The sequence below is a fragment of the Amblyomma mixtum genome, chromosome 2 (genome assembly GCF_055824585.1).
Source record: "Amblyomma mixtum isolate Tamu chromosome 2, ASM5582458v1, whole genome shotgun sequence".
Classification (NCBI taxonomy): Eukaryota; Metazoa; Arthropoda; class Arachnida; order Ixodida; family Ixodidae; genus Amblyomma; species Amblyomma mixtum.
In genome coordinates this window covers 157630358-157647082 of record NC_143013.1, presented here as the reverse complement: position 1 = coordinate 157647082, position 16725 = coordinate 157630358, and the positions used below count along the sequence as shown (strand labels likewise).

The 16725-nt window shown below is 50.4% G+C and overlaps 1 protein-coding gene across 1 annotated transcript in view; it reads left to right on the top strand.

Moving 5' to 3' along the window:
* The window catches only part of LOC149361383 (uncharacterized), a 74900-nt gene extending 61850 nt beyond the window's left edge, over positions 1-13050 (top strand). Inside the window, exon 3 of the mRNA XM_089568057.1 lies at positions 12620-13050. Coding sequence (XP_089424183.1) covers positions 12620-13050 — 431 coding nt within the window. The remainder of the gene's footprint in view (positions 1-12619) is intronic.
* The last annotated feature ends 3675 nt before the right edge of the window (positions 13051-16725 follow it).

Genomic DNA, 16725 nt, shown 5'->3' with positions numbered 1-16725 from the left:
AGACCCTTCCTCCTCCTCCTCCTCACTAGCGTCGGCTCGAGCCAATCCGAACGGTGGCCTGTGGCGTGACCCTATTGGAGAAGAGGAACGCCTGGTTTGGAGGAACGCCTGGTGCAGAGGAACCAACGGTCACCGGCGGCTATAAGAACAGAGCCGCAATGAGACGTAGTAGCAGACGGGCAGCAGACACGCCATCGTACCAGTGAGACGCTCTCCGCAGGGCCTCGTCCTAGCCCATTGTGCTCACGGCCCTTGTACATATGTTGTAAAAAGCCTTGTAAATACTGTATATAAAGGTCAGTACACTTACCGTCGCATCGACCGTTCTTCGCTCAGGTCTGCTTAACAGCGACAGCAGACTGAGACGCTCCAAGGCAAAACAGTGGTGGCAGCGGTGGGATGTCGCGTCGCAACAGTGGTGGCAGCGGTGGGATGCCCAAGTCCCAACAGTGGATGGCAGCTGCGGGATCGACCGGCGTCAGCTACCTCGGCGCGGTGAGTGCCTGATGTTGTCCCCTCAATTCTCCAGACTGCTATAGCACACGTGATTGTAGTCTAGAGTAGGGTTATGCGTAGCACTGTAGAGAGCTTTGTTGTTTCAAACCAAGTAGGAGTGCTTTGAAACGAAAGCTAGTGCACAGGGAGTTAACAAGGCTTTGTTGTAAAGAATTGCTTGCGCGTTTCATACTAGTAGTGCGATAGTAGTGAATGGCAAGAGAATTATAAGCAAAGGGCGGACAGCAAAAGTCTATTGCGTGCGATGGAGAACCTTAAAGTGAAGGAACTCATCGAAATTTGCGAAAAGTTGGGCGTTGATTTGGGCCCCGCGAAACGAAAACATGCGATCCTTGAGATCATGCGGGCACAGGAAGTAACGGTTGAGGAAGCCAACGAGGCCTGGGATGAGATCAAAGAACGCCGTGAGCGCGAAGACGCAGCAAAACGTAAGCAGCTTGATATAAAACAGCGTGCTCGCGTTAGGAAACTTATGGACCTAGAGCTTGAAGCGCATCAGATAAGTTTCAAGAGAGGTGAAACATTATCCGTTCTGCATGAGAGCAATAGTCGGCAGCCTAGAGACAGGCCGCGGCCCTTCGTGATATCCGAGAATCTGGCGAAGTATTTGTTGGAGTTTGAGCGCGTCTGCGAGAGAAAGCGCGTTCAGCGGTATAGTTGGGCACATGAGTTGGTAGCCCTCCTTTCCAGCGAAGCGTATGACGTTGTCAAGTGCCTGGTGGACGGTGACTTGGCAGACTGGGATGAGCTGAAAAGCTTTTTACTGATGAGATATGACCTGTCAACGGCGGGCCTTCGCCAAAGGTACCAGCGAGAGCAAAATAGTATGGAATCGTTTTACAATTTTCCCTACGAGCTAAAAGCCGACATTCTAGAATGGCTGGAAAACGCGGAAGGTTCGGACGATCGTGACACAGAGGGCGGAGTGCTTAGCTGTGGAGCAGCCCTGCCAGTGCGGCACAGAGGAAGGTAGTCCGTACGTGGAAGAAGTAACTGTTGCTGTAACAGTGGAAGATGCTCTGCATTCGCGAGCTGAGGAAACCTCTGTATCTTCGGATAAGGTAGCCACCGCATCGGACGTTGCAGTTACAGACGTCTCGCCCATTGAGATTGGAGCGGAGTTGAAGGAAATTGGATCTCCTAGCGTGTCAAAAGCAGGATGAGTTGCAGAAAATGACAGAGAGGATGTTCGGCTGGACATTAATGAAAAGCCCAGTGCCAGTTCTAGCGAAGTCAAAGAGGATGACACACCGTGATGTGCATCGCGTGCAGCAGAAACGCAGAAGCCCGACACTTTCGGTCAACGGATTCGGACGCATAGAGAGTTTGCGGACGCTAAGTTGGACGCTAGTGTTTACGGCGATCGATGCAAAACTAGTATCGTGCTTTCGCAGCGCTGTGAGCTTAGTCACATTCCAGAAAGCAGCTGCAGTAGCGGAATCGCCGCAACTGAGTGCAAGGCAGACCGTCATCTGCAGTCGGCTGGAACACGTCAGGAGCATGGCGAGAGCTGCGTGCCAGCGCTCATGTCGGGAGAGAACACTTGTTCGTCTGCGCCTGAGGACGCTAAGGTGCTTGAAGGTAGTGGACTTCAGAACCATCCAGACGACATAGGGGTGGTAGTCCTCATTCTACCCGAGAAAGATGATAACGGATGTGCCCTCAGGGACGCTCAGGAGGAAGAGCGCAGGTTTGAAGAATTTAGTAAAGGCGCCAAAGACAGATGTGAGTCAGGTAGCGCACGTGAGTCGGCTGACAATGAGAGTGATATCAGAGAGCAGCAACCTAGGTGACCGAAGCAGCATGCGCTTCCACAGGATAAAATTAAAGGAAAGCTCAAGATCGAAAGCTGCATCCTCAAGGAAAGGAACCGCCAGTTAAGGAAGGTGGACTATCACCACAAGGTGGTAGACAAACAGGAGAAACAGTGGTGCTGACGAAGGGAGAGGAAAGGGAAGCACAAGAAAGAGTGGTGCCACAAAAAAGAGGGAAAGGGCACGCGCGCAGAAACGCGTTGCCACCATCGGAAGCGCCAGCGTCTCCGGCAAAATGACTGCAGCAAAGTTCGTCACTTTGTTAACCCCGAAACTAGCGTTACAATCGGAGATAAAGAAATGTACGAGGGCACAGGCTGTCATGCACACTGTCATTTGAGGGAGAAACCGCGGTCCCACAGAAAACGGCACACGTGCGGAGAGAAAACACGTCTACGGCTCAAGAAGTGCACGCTTTCACGGAGCCGCTGTGACAGAGGCAAGAAGAAACAGCCTAAATGCTCGACCAAGCATAGATATCGCGATTGAAAGCCGCAAGTCAAGACAACGCTATTCAGCAGGCGGAAAATCAAAAGGCCGGGTAGATGCGGACCTCGCATCGAGCGAAAAGGACGGGTGCGCGTGAAATTCAAGATTATTGAAAGGTCTGACTTGCCGCCACGAACAAAGAGAAAGAAAGAACGGTCCCACCGGAAGCGCTGCGCACTCGCAATTGAACGCCGCGACTGGCGTGAGAAGCGTAAGGAAAGGAACAAGTTGTCATTGAGGGAAAATAACTCGTTCTTTTCTTCCCGTAGAAACTGGAACGACAAGTACGGAGAGAGAGGAAAACGCAGTTACAGCGAGAGGCAGAGACATTAGCTTCCACGGTAGCGAGTATTGGTTAGCGTCCGTTAGAAGCGAGTTAAACGCTGAAGTAGACGCACTAAGCCGTGCATTCTGAGCAAGGCTGCCTTCGACATCCTCGTGACTTACATCTGGTAACTTTCTGAACAGCTGTCAAGTTCGCTCTTAGATCGGGGAAAAATTGATATCCTCGTTTGTGGCCTCAGCTGAGCGTTTTCTGAACCAAGTCATCGCAAGAGACCAAATTTATTTTGCATTCATTCATTCCGTTTGTCATATGCGTTTGACACTTTAGAGTTCTTGTATCCCGCATGTGCCTTTTGTTGAAGAAGGAGCAAAAAGGGGACAGAAATATAGCTAGTAGATTTTTTTGTGGCATTGAAGTCTGGTGTTTTGACAGGCGGCAGAGGGCACTTGCTCGTGTTGGGTTTGTCTGTGGTCGGTTGGTTCTTGCCAAGGTGCAGAGTCATGAACGACCGATGCTAGGAGGCAAGCTCTTCAGAAGGAGCGAGCGAAGCTGGTCCAGACATCTGGGCGACAAGGCGGAGGAACAGCGATCCTGTCCTGTGAGCGGGGCGTGTTCACGGAAAGGAACAAGGAGCCACCTGCGGCTGAGCAGCGGACGGGAACTGGGAGGAGCCTGATGTTCGCGCGCCGCGCATCCGAGCCACGCGGAAGCAGCTCCTCTTCGTGGCGCATTGTCTGGCGGCGGGGGTGCTGTTGTGCCTGAAACCTCATTCCGCTGGCCTGTCTGGGAACCAGAGCTGTGCGCCCGCCGTCGCGCAAAGTAGGCCAAGACTCGACGCCATGGCACGGCTTGCAAAGAGTCATCCTTGCTCGCCGGCGCAGACCCTTCCTCCTCCTCCTCACTAGCGTCGGCTCGAGCCAATCCGAACGGTGGCCGGTGGCGTGACCCTATTGGAGCAGAAGAACGCCTGGTGCGGAGGAACGCCTGGTGCAGAGGAACGCAACTGTCACCGGCGGCTATAAGAATAGAGCCGCACTGAGACGCACTAGCAGACGGGCAGCAGACACGCCATCGTGCCAGAGAGACGCTCTTCGCAGGGCCTCGTCCTAACCCATTGTGCTCACGGCCCTTGTACATATCTTGCAAAAAGCCTTGTAAATACTGTATATAAATGTCAGTTCACTCACCGTCGCATCGTTCTTCGCTCAGGTCTGCTCAACAGAGACAGCAGACTGAGACGCTCCAAGGCACCACAGTGGTGGCAGCGGTGGGATGTCGCGTCGCAACAGTGGTGGCAGCGGTGGTTTGCCCAAGTCCCAACAACTTCAAGTTGTGCGAGAAGAAATCGGACGATTGCTGCCAATGGGGACGCAGCCGCAGCTTTCATCTCTCACTGACGTCGTCCTGGACGAGGTTCAACAGGCCTTGGGTGTGACGCCGCCACCCGCGCAGCCTCTGCAGCCCCCAGCCATGACTTAGGCCGCAGCTCTGCGCCGTCCTGCTCCTCGACGACGGGACCCAAGCCCCTATCGGCCTCAGTCCGCTGCATTGGACCGCCGCCCTCTCGCCCCAACCCGCCCGCCCTACGAGCGACGCGCACAGCCGAGGAAATGCGACGAGTGGAGAACTCCCGACCAGCGCCGCCCACTATGCTTTCACTGTAGCAAAGCCGGACACATTCTCCGGTACTGCCCATACAGGCGAATGGGCATCCGAGGGTTCTTTTACGACGCCCCGCGACCCCGACCCAGCCAGCGACCAGCCGAAATCGAGGAGTTTTTGCGCCGGGAAGAATACTCATCGCCGAGCCGCCCATCACGTTCCCCGTCGCCATCGTCGCCGCGATTTGCATTTCCTAGCCGTACGCAGTGTGTGGATGCTCCCCCAGCCCCATAGGTTAAACTGAATAAAGCAGCCTCTGGAGGTGAGGATGCTTCTGAGCGCAAGAACAAAGATCCTCCATCGACGAAAACGCAAGACCATGCCTCAACTACGACGACAACACGACGACGACGACGCGGCCAGACTTGAACCTTGTACCACCGCCCAGGGAAGTAACGTCGGAGTACGCCCACCGCAGTCTCACTGCCCGACGAAGCCGAGATCGTACACCGAATTCAAGGGGCAATACGAAAACGCGAACAAGTGACCTTGAAGTTATCGTCGACGGTCACGCGGTTACTGCCTTGGTGGACGCCGGAGCTGACTACTCCGTCATGAGTAGGCCACTCGCTTTCCCACTCAGGAAAGTAACAACTTGGGATGACCCGCAGATCCGCAACGCAGGTGATAATCTGATTACGCCGTGAAGACGCTGCACCGCGAGAGTTTCTGTAAATGGGAGAACCTATGCTAACACCTGCCTTGTCCTACAGCAATGCTCGCGAGACGTGATTTTGGGAATATACTTCCTGAATGAACATCGGGCGATCATCAACCTTCGATCTAAGTCGATCAAGATTTACACGGACAAAGCCATACCTGCTGCGACGAGCGCAACTTATCACGTTGCCTTAAACGTCCTCGACGAAGCATTGAGCGTGCCGTCCCGATCGAGTGCCCTCGACTGCATAGGTACTGGAGACATCGAAACTGCCGAAGCCGTCACCGAGAGGAACACCCAGCTACTCCTGGATCGCGACTGGGCGTCGGAAGGGGAGCCGCCCAAATACGAAATGGCCAAGCCCTGGTAGTGCTAACCAACTTCACCGAAGAATACCGGCATCTGAACAAAGGTACGACGATCGGTTTCCTCAACGAGCTGGCCGACATCAGAGACATATTTGCCCTACCCGACCCAGACGGAGAACCATCTGACCAACGCCATCAACCAACGTTTGATATCAACCCCGCATTACCACGGAGCAGACAAGACCAAATACGCAGTCTTATTCAAAAGTACAGCGATTCCTTCTCATCAGCATCGAATGTGCGACGAACCTGGCTTGCCAAGCACCGCATTGTCACTGACGAGCACGCCCGACCACTGCGAGAGAGCCCCTACCGCGTATCGCCGCTAGGACGCCAAGCTATCCGCAAGCAAGTTGAGAAAATGCTTCGTGACGACGTCATCCAGCCATAGAGGAGCCACTCGGCAGCACCCGTCGTCCTAGTGAGAAAGAGAGACGGCACCCTACGCTTTTGCGTTGATTACCGCCGCCTGAACAGCATTACGAAGAAGGGTGTCGACCCCTTCCCCCGCATCGACGACACATTGGATCGGCTATGCAACGCTAAGTACTTCTCATCGATGGACCTCAAGAGCGGCTACTGGCAAATTGAAGTCGACGAAAGAGATCGCGAGAAGACTGCGTTCATCACACCAGACGGACTCTTCGAGTTCAACGTGATGCCATTCGGCCTCTGCTCTGCCCCAGCGACGTTCCAGCGAGTAATGGATACGGTGCTCGCAGGCTTGAAGTGGAAAGTTGTCTAGTCTGCTTAGATGACGTTGTTGTCCTCTCCACAAGCTTTGAAGACCACCTCAGAAGGTTTCGGATAGTGCTGGAAACAATAAAGTCTTCAGTCCTAACACTGAAACCAGAGAAGTGCCACTTCACCTACGAGGAGCTGCTGTTCCTTGGTCACGTCGTAAGCAAGGATGGAGTTCGCCCAGACCCTCAGAAAACGGCTGCGATCGCAGTTTCCACAGCCTAATGACAAGGAAGCTATACGCACATTTCTTGGATTGTGAGCTTATTACCGGCGATTCGTCAAGAACTTTTCGCGCAACGCTGAGCCTTTGACCCAACTAACCAAGGCTGACCTGCATTTTAAATGGGAAACGCCGCAAGTGGAAGCTTTCAAAGAACTGAAGCGCCGCTTACAGTCCCCTCCTGTGCCCGGGCACTCTGATGAAAATGCCGAAACCGAAATTCATACCGATGCAAGCAGTGTGGGCTTAGGAACAGTGCTCGTTCAGAAAAATGGTGGAGAGGAAAAAGTTATCGCTTACGCTAACCGTTCGCTGTCGAAAGCCGTAGCCAACTATTCGACGTCGGAGAAAGGATGTCTCGCGATTATTTTGGCCGCATCGAAATTTCGCCCCTACCTGTACGGACGACCATTCAAGGTCTTGAGCGATCACCAGGCTCTGCGCTGGCTAGCTAATTTGAAAGATTCCTCCGGACGTCTTGCTCGTTGGAGCCTGCGTCTTCAAGAATTCGACATAACTGTTGTCTACAAATGTGGCCGTAAGCATTCCGGTGCAGACTGCTTATCGCGAGCCCCCGTAGAAGCCGCACCGGAAGGGGAAGACGACGAAGCTTTCTTAGAACCGGTAAGCGCCAGCAGTTTCGCGCAGCAGCAGTGGCCAGATCCTGAGTTGCAAAGCCTAGTTGATTATTTGAAAAGCAAGACCGCATCGCCTCCCCGAGGGTTGAAGCGCCAACTGTCGTCCTTCGACTTTCAGAGTAATGCCCTTCTGAAGAAGAACTTTGTGCCCAACAGAACAGTGCTTCTTCTTGTCGTACCCAAAAATCTCCGGCAAGAAATTATGCAGGCATATCATGATGAGCCGACTGCAGGGCATCTCGGCATTCCTCGCACGTTGCACCGCATCCAGGAGAATTACCACCTCCAAATAAGCCCTTCCAGCAAATAGGGATAAACCTCCTCGGCCCATTTCCGACTTCATCATCAGGTAACGAGTGGATCATCGTGGCCACCGACTACATGACCCGCTACGCCGAATGAAATCCATGTATAACTATAGGCTGTGCTATAAATATAAACTCGCCATAATGAAAAATGATGACTTCTTACACTTGCTAGGTTAGAGCAAAGCAGAACTGTGTATGATACCCGCGCATCAGAGCCTTGGAATGTTAAGAAATGCCGTACAAACTATGGCAAACAAATGTTGCAGCATACCTTACCGACACTTCTGAACCAGTTGTACTGCCACAAGAATCTTGATGTCTCCAATATTTCTCTGAAAGAATTGCCCCAAATATTCGTGTAGTTCTTTTTTTTCTTGCTATTACCATTTTGAGTGCACCTGTCAGTTCTGCTGTCCTTTATTTTCTCCTCCCTGTGTTTGCCTTTATAGTCTCTTTGACCTAATATAGTTCTTTTTTCTTTTACAAGCAGAATGTACTGCTTACTGAACGTACATGTGTCATTCTATGTACAGAACATACGAGTTTTTTCTTACTATTTGTTTGATGTCCTATTCCGCCGCCGTCAATGCTGCACTGTAAGAGGAAGCCAGGACCTCTCAAGCTGTCTATACAGCTTTTTCCCTGGCTGTCCTCGCAACACCTGGTTGCGGAAATAAACCTTCAAACCTTCAAACCTTCAAAAGCATTGCCTGACAGTACCGCGACAGAAGTCGCAAAATTTTTCCTCGAACGAATTCTCCTGCGACACGGCACCCTGGAAGTGCTCATCACAGGCAGAGGAACGGCGTTCACAGCGGAGCTGACACAAGCCATTTACACTACAGTCAGACAAGCCATTGCAGTCCAACTGCCTATCATCCGCAAGCCAACGGACTCACAGAGCGTGAGTCCGTGAGTATTATGTCTGCGATGGTTGAAACCATCGCAGACATGCTCTCCATTTACATCGACGCCGAATACAAGACGTGGGACACCATTCTGCCCTACGTGATCTTCGCCTATAACACTGCCGTCCAGGAGACAACCAGGTCTACCCCATTCGAGCTTGTATACGGCAGGAAGCCCACGATAACGCTCGACGCAATGCTCCCGCACGTTTCAGAAGAAGACAACCTCGACGTCGCCGCCTACCTTCATCGCGCCGAGGAAGCCGGAAGACTTGCGCGGCTTCGCATTAAAGACCAGCAGCACACCGACGCCCGACATTAAAATCTGCGCCGACCAGACACGCATTATAAGCCAGGTGATCGTGTTTGGATATGGACTTCAATTTGCCGCCGTGGATTGAGTGAAAAGTTGCTGCGGCGCTACTTTGACCCGTATAGGGTTCTCCGCCGCATTGGTGACCTAGACTATGAAGTCATCCCCGACGGCACGACAGCACCTCAGCGACGACGCACACGCCCGGAAGTCGTACCTGTAGTACGGCTTAAACCCTATTATGAACGCTAAAGGACTCGAAGATCACATTCTCCGCTTTTGGTTTCATTTTAAAGCATCGAGGCGATGCTTCTTAGAGAGGGGGGCAATGCCACGTATCATTTTAGTGTCCGTTCGTTCGCGCTCAAGTCCGCAGGAAAGGGGTGTTATCATTTTTGTTTGTGACGCGAGAAGCGGCCGGACTAATCTCGATTGATCACAGGCATGAAGAGCTGCATCTATGTTTTTCTAGAATACTGTAGATGATCTCGACCTTTTATCTCGAAGTTTCCTTGGTGGCTTTAAATTGAGCGATGCCGCGAGCGGCCGGCGTTCGTAGTTCGACGACCGCCGAGCACGCGTGTTGCTTACGCCGCCACCGAGTGATTCAGTTCTTTTGAGGGCGCAAGTCAGCCCAAATAAAGAGCTTCGTCTGAAAGTCTCTGTTGCTGTCTTCCTGAACGCTGGACTGCCGTCAACAATATACAATGTTCAGCATCTGTTAATCACAATATTCAGGTCTGCTTGAAGTACCGGAGCTTCTGTACTGTTTGAATGACCGGTTATGTCGTGGTGTATTACCCAGTCACCAGCGGATGAGCATATCTGAGAAACTACAATTGATAAGTTATTCTTGCATACTAAAAACCATGGAGGTCCGATATCTCATCCTTGGGTTGCTACCGATTTCACGGATGCTAAGAGAGACTTAGTGCCTTTCGCTGGGGCAATATATAAAGGTAGGAAGCGAAGCTTGACCCCACTCAAGCAAACGTGGATCAATGCTTAGAAAACGCAGTTTATGCATAAGAAGAGAGTGGTTCACTTTATCATATTTTTTAGAGAAATGCCCCAGTATGCCACCAGTTATGCAACTTGAATCCGGAACCATTTATACAATTTGGGTAAACTAAAAATGGTTTGTGTCACACGAGAACAATTTGGTGAATTGATTTTATAATGGGAAAAATTCATATATTGTAGAAGGTTAAGATGAGGGATAGATTTATCCTCCGTGATTTTGGAAGGTACTGACGGAAATGGCATGGATCTGAAATCGAATGCATGTCACGAAGTTCGTGCATGCCTTCAGTTTCTTTTTCAATTGCAGGCGAGGTGCCCACTGCTCTGGTTTCTCGCAAGTATGTCGCGACACTGCAGCGATGATTTTGTCCCCCCCCCCCCCCTCACGCGTGGGCGGTTGACCCCTCGCGACGCTGGAAGGTCACGGCCACTCCGACCCCTCCTACTATTATCGCCGAGTACCGAGCACTTGCACGTTGTGGGGTTGGGGAGCAGTCGGTTGACTGGCCCGGCCCCTTCTCAACCTTCACAAGTTAGCATCGCTCCTAGTTAGCTAGTTACTACCGTGGCATTCCCCCGCATCGCTTCCTAGTTTCTTCGTCTTTCTTACCCCCCTCCCCCTTTTCAACATCTGCAAAGCGTTGGCGCGCTGTGCCTTGAGTTTGTTGGCTGGCTTGCGATGAGAACGAGGCGGCGGGAAAACCGTGAGCCGGGGAGTTGGCTTGGAGATTTCGGTGCGTGCGGACGTGTGTGAGGTCAACCAGGGAAGTGGTCGGCAAGCGAGCGAAGGCGGGTGCCTGGCGCATAGAGCGCGGCGATGGCGGCCCCGAAGACGCCTGGCCCAAGAATGCCCGTATCCGCAACACCGAATCATCCCCGCGTGCCTCCGCAGTCGGACTCTCTCTGAGACCGGATCTTGCCACCCCGCCGCTAAGCCACTGTTTCTCCCCGCTCCCTTGCACTCTTTTTCTTTATCTTGTCGCTCGTTCATGTCGTAACCTTTTGTACAGCATTGCTTTGTGGTTGTAAAGTGGTTGTGTAGTTCTCGCCCTTCTGTTTTCCTCTTCTTGATAATAGTAGCTTGCGTTCTCATTCTGTGTTTGTTATTCGCGTCCTGGTTGTTCATTCAAGCTACTTTGTTGGGCTAGGTGTTGTAACTTTCTGTTATCGCTTGCCCGAATTAAGGGGTTCGGTAAAGAACTTGTGTACGCCTCATGCCTCCGGTCAACGGCTAATCAGGCGTGGACCCAATCGCCGGTGACCAGTCGAACCTCATCTTTTGCACGCGGGGAGAAGAAGTTTGTCGCTGCACCCCCTCCGAACTTACGGAGAGTGCAATGGTGGGCAGGTTGCCCCGATCGATTATAAATTCGGCGGCAACCAAACCATCAAGTCAGCCACAATATCACGGCACAAGTACAACCCCCACGAAAAGAATGTTATTCCTAATAACATTCGCACACAAAGTGCCCAAATACGTGCATGCAAAAACGCGGCTTGCCGAGGAAGGAAACGAAGCTGAAGTTGCGCGCACTTCGCTGTCACGAGCGCGCAGCACTTGCTTGTCGCGCCAGCAGTTTTTTAGGAAGGCTCGCACGGTCGCGCACTGCACACTTCACGCAGTCACGTCCCAGTCAATGCAAACTGTTCTACAACGCACTTTGGATAGAAACAGTTCAACACTGCACACAACATACGCACACCTTGCGCTGGTAAGCATTCCAAGCATTAAACAACCGTCCACAAAATATAAAGAAGAAAATGAATACTATAGGGAGAGGAGCCTTCATAGCTCGTGATCGTCTAGATACCGGCTAAGATACCGACTAAGCAGTATTCTTGGCCCGTTCCTTTTTATAGTCTATATAAATGACTTAATTCATATCTAAGATGCAAAATACATTTTATACGCTGATGACGCTAGTATATTTTTTTCATCACCAGAGCCTAGTAGCCTTCAGGATAACGCCAACTGTGCTCTAAGATCCCTTCATAAATCGGCCGCAGCATACAGTCTACAAATAATTAAAAGAAAGACAAAAGCCGTAATTTTCAGGCCGAAATCGAAGCAAATAAACAGCAGTCTAATCACCCTTTTTTACGAAAACGAAAAAATCGAAATAGATAGCAGTGTTAAAATACTTGGAGTTATCTTCACACAGAATATGCTTTGGGATGCGCACATTGAATCTGTTTCAGGGAAGCTATCTCGTGTTGTTGGTATGACGGCGCGACACAGAGCTATCTTACCTTTCAATGTAAAGCTTCTTATTTACAATACTCTCTTTTTTTCTTCTTTGTATTATTGTGAATTGGTATGGGGTACCATGACACGTTCAAATCTCGAAAGAATACATATACTGCAAAAAAAAATGTTCGAGCACTGTTTATTGTACCGTATCATTCCCATACTTCAGAGCTATTTTCGAAAGCGAACATACTACGCGCGTTTAATCTTTACTACTATGAGTTAAGTCTGGCTTTCAAACGGGAGGTGAAAGAAAATCTCAAGTTTTTTTCATGAATTATCAGATCTCGATAAAAACACACATTCCTACACCACCCGTTACACAGAACCGTGGAAGGTAGTCACTGCGCGGGTAAATTGTCACCTCTAACAAAGCTCAGACACCTTCGCCGGGAGGGAGAAACCGCGCTTTGTTCACTATGTAACATGCTCATCCCTGTTCAAAACTACTACCGGACGATCCGGGCGTGCGGCCTGTGTAGGGCCGTTGGCCTCCGAGTGGACGCTTGTCCGAACACGCAGCCGGACACGTGCGGTCTCTGTGGGCAACAAGCCCCGCTTCAAGAGGGGATGCGTGCCCCTCACGAGTGTGTGCCGCGGTGCTCGGTTTGTGGCGGTGCACACGCCACAAACTCGCGGGAGTGTGCGGCGAAATTACGCAAGCACAAGATGGGCGCCCCGAAGGGGGGCGAAAAAAAGAAAGTAGCGGCCAAGAAGAAGAGCCGCCATCTTGGCCGCCCCGGTGAGTTACCAAGCCGGGACAACAATATTGAAAAGCTGGCCACACCCAACGGAGGAGCCGGCAAGCGGCCGTCGACGCAACCGCCACCACACGGTGACACTGTAAAGTAGAGTTACTGTATATGCTACCGAAGGTAGCAGAGTTGCACACTTGTTTTCAAAACGTCGTTCGCGACTACATTGGCAGAGCGCCATGACGTTGTGTCCAAGCAACCGCGTACTGCGGAGAAGACGACGCTCGATGGGCAAAATCGTCCACTTTCGGTTCTGAACCGGTTTTACCGGTGTCGAGTGCTCCCCCGCCACCTCTGTTCCCCGATTCGCGACGCCCTGCAGCATTTCTTCTGCCTCTGAGACCCTCCTCGGTACGGTGCATGTTTTGCCCATCGGACAAGAAACACGTGCGCTGATGACGTAGGCCGGCAGCGAAATGGATTGACAGCCGGCCAAGTTCGAAGCGGATCCACTATCCAACGGTTGTTTAAGTTCGCTGCTGTGGGGCGTAGCTCACGCCTTTTTTGTTTTTGTTATTTTTACTAAAAGATGCATTGAGGTTTCTTTACCGAAAACAGGCTGTACTTGCGGCTCTGCGCTTTTTCGTGCACACTGTGGAAACGCTAAAATAGAGCTCTGCGTTGCGTATTTATCCCTGTTGGCATAAAATCTGAATGGCAAACAATTTTTAATCGAGGGAAGCATGTTTAGTCATCTGATTGTTTACTTCAGATGGTTACGTTCATCCAGTTTCGAGTAAACTGTATTTTGGATTTTTATACTGTCGTTTTTATAGTTCCGGCTCATAACTTTTTGCAGGGTTTCGTATTTAGTAAAGGAGACTACAAACAGGTTTTTTAACGCAGGTCTGGTGAATAAATGTGTCCGCCAAGATGAATGAATCCTGCATTTGCACGGCGTGATGGGATTCATTGGTCACTAACCATGGTCAAACAAACATAAATATGACGTTTCGGGAGCGCTACGGCTCCCTTGTTCACAATGAGCAAGCACAGCACAAGCACGGCGTCCATGTTGCACATGTACCAACGAGCAAGATAAGAAATGAGCTGGTAAACGTGAAAGATCAGCTCCCTCGTGCAGTTTCCCGGCGTAGTTTACAAAATCGCCTGCGCCGACTGTTCATCAGTTTACATAGGCGAAACAAAAGATCTCACGAGACGCCTGAACGAACATCAGTACGACGTACGAAGAGGAAAAGCGACAACGAACGCAATCGCGGAGCATGCGCAAGAGACTGGCCATGAAATTAACTGGGACGAAGCAGATATAGTGACAAGATAAAAGAATGTATCAGCCCGCCGAAATCTCGAGTCACTAATAATCCAGACTGCGCCTCACACAATAAATAAGAATGATGGCACATTGCACCCTATCTACGCTAAATGTCTGAAAACGATACTAACCGCTACAAAAAGCCCGGGACGACGAGCCGGTTGCTCATTGTGAACAAGGGAGCCGTACCGCTCCCGAAACGTCATTTTTATTTTTGTTTGACAATGGTCAGTGACCAGTGAATCTCATCAAGCCATGATTTCTTACCAGACGGTATGCCGTCGAACCCTTGACTACATTTGCACGGCGTATTTAGAATACTGAGTCTGCCCTTAGGTTATCAGGTAAATAGTTCGGGGAAGGTGACTGTGGGAATCGCTTGCTGCCACAGCTCACGGCGCGCGCTAGAAAGAACACCGTTTTTTCTTGGCTATATTTTTTGACTGGGTTACGCGGTCAGCTTTTTAGATGCTTTTTGTTTGCGATCAATCGAAAAAGTGGTTTAAGAACCTCGGAAAAGCGCCCGCGGTCGATCGGTGATGCATGTCGCATGCAGAAACGGAGTGCGGCTTCGGCGCACAACTTCGGTTGCTTGACAGGCAAGATGCTGGACCTGAGCCCAACTCTGCTACCTTTGGTAGCATATACAGTAACTCTACTGTAAAGCTGCCGACAGGGCCACCACACAACAAGCCCGGCGCCTGGGTCAACGCTGTGAAATGTGGAACGCAGGTGAGCGGTACGGACAGGGCTGCCTCTCCCTCCCCTCCCTCCTGCCCCCCTGCGGCATGCAGTGACGAGGAAACCAAAATAGCAGCTCTTGAGGGCAAAATTGAGATGCTGCTAGAGAAAATTGCGCTCCTAGAATCGCAATCAAAACAGCCTATCACTCCCCCCTCGCAACCCGCTACCGAGGCAATGGAGAGCGAGCCCGCGGCATCGAACGCGGCACTGAACCCGGAAGCTGCGCTTGATGTCCGTCTTGATGCCCGCATGAACGCCCGATTCAATGCCCTAAAAAGTCAAATTTGCGCAGGACCCTATTGGTGAAACTCTGCGTGAGTTTGCACGAGAACTGTGATTCTTGTCCGATCAGGTTCATTTTGCTCACGAATGCGCAGAAATTGTGCGTTGACCTGTGCGCAGTCTGTGCGTCCTCTGTGTATATGTGCGCGTAGTGTGCGCTGATAGACATCCATGCACACTCTTTGCGTGGAAAAAATCGTGAACTCTCGTTGACAACTCTCTGTGCGTGGACATCTGCGTGCTGAGAGGGGGCTTGCCGAAGCTGTGCGTGCTTATGTGCAAACTGAGCAAGCTCAGTGAGGCTGCGTGTGGCCATGTGTGCGTTTGCTTGCTTAGTAGCAACTTGTCGAGACTGTAGAGGCTCATTTAGTGTGAAAGCAAACAAAGTTAGAGCATTCAGTTATTGATTACTTCTCAATATTGTGCAATAAGCGCACGTTTTGCTGTTTTATAATTTTCGTCTTGGCGTAAGTACCCATTAATCATTTTTAACTTCAGCAAACAAATAACGAAAAAATTATCTTTTAGTGCAAAATGGTCGTTCCCTTCGATACTGCAGGTACCTGTACATGACAACATGCACACTGAACAAGAACTTGTCAACATTGCAAGCTCATTGTAAAATAACGTAAAAAACAAGCTGCTACTGACTCTTACAGCATCCTTCAGTTCTTCCTTTAACCAATTCTGAAAGTTACAGATATCTTATAGATGCATGATGAAAGCCATCCAGAGCACTTATGTTGTTGCCCGTCATGCAGACAGCCATATTTCGAAATCAGAAGCAACACAACCATTTGTTGCTTGCACTCGAAAGGAGTCAATCAATGGAATAACTCTGAAAGGGCAACAGTGTTTGTTAGGTGCAACAAACAAGCTTGGGGATATAATCAGGTTCAAACAAACATGACGTGTAGAAAGCGAATTGTGAGCTGTAACAGGAATGTTACGAGGCTATTTCCAAAACTTAAAGTCATTAGCATAAATTTACAAACACTTAAAAAGGCCATGTAAGCCTACATGAAAAGACAGTTTTAAATTCACAGTTGGTGTCAAAAGTTGAGAAATTAGTGCCCTCTCTCAATTTCAGTGACAAATTGCAGATCGATTAATTCCCAGTATGGCTCCAGAACGAATCCAATGAATCTCAAATGTGCGAAGTATATATACCACACATGTTGCCTGATTAGCACCAGCATTGCATGATGCATGACGAAGTATCACACTCTTCATTCTTCTTCAATCTGTTTTGAAATTTGCACTACCACAAAGACCATCTGCATGGACAATGATTCCATCATATTGCTGAGAGTCACATTCGGAGACCAAGACCAACACAACAGTGTGCTGCACATGAGTGGATATAATGCACTGAGACAACTGTGAACAGTAAGGAACGCTTGCAAGGTGTCAGGTATTTGCTTGCGGAATGTAATCGAGTTCAGTCATGTTTCATGTGTAGAAAGGAAT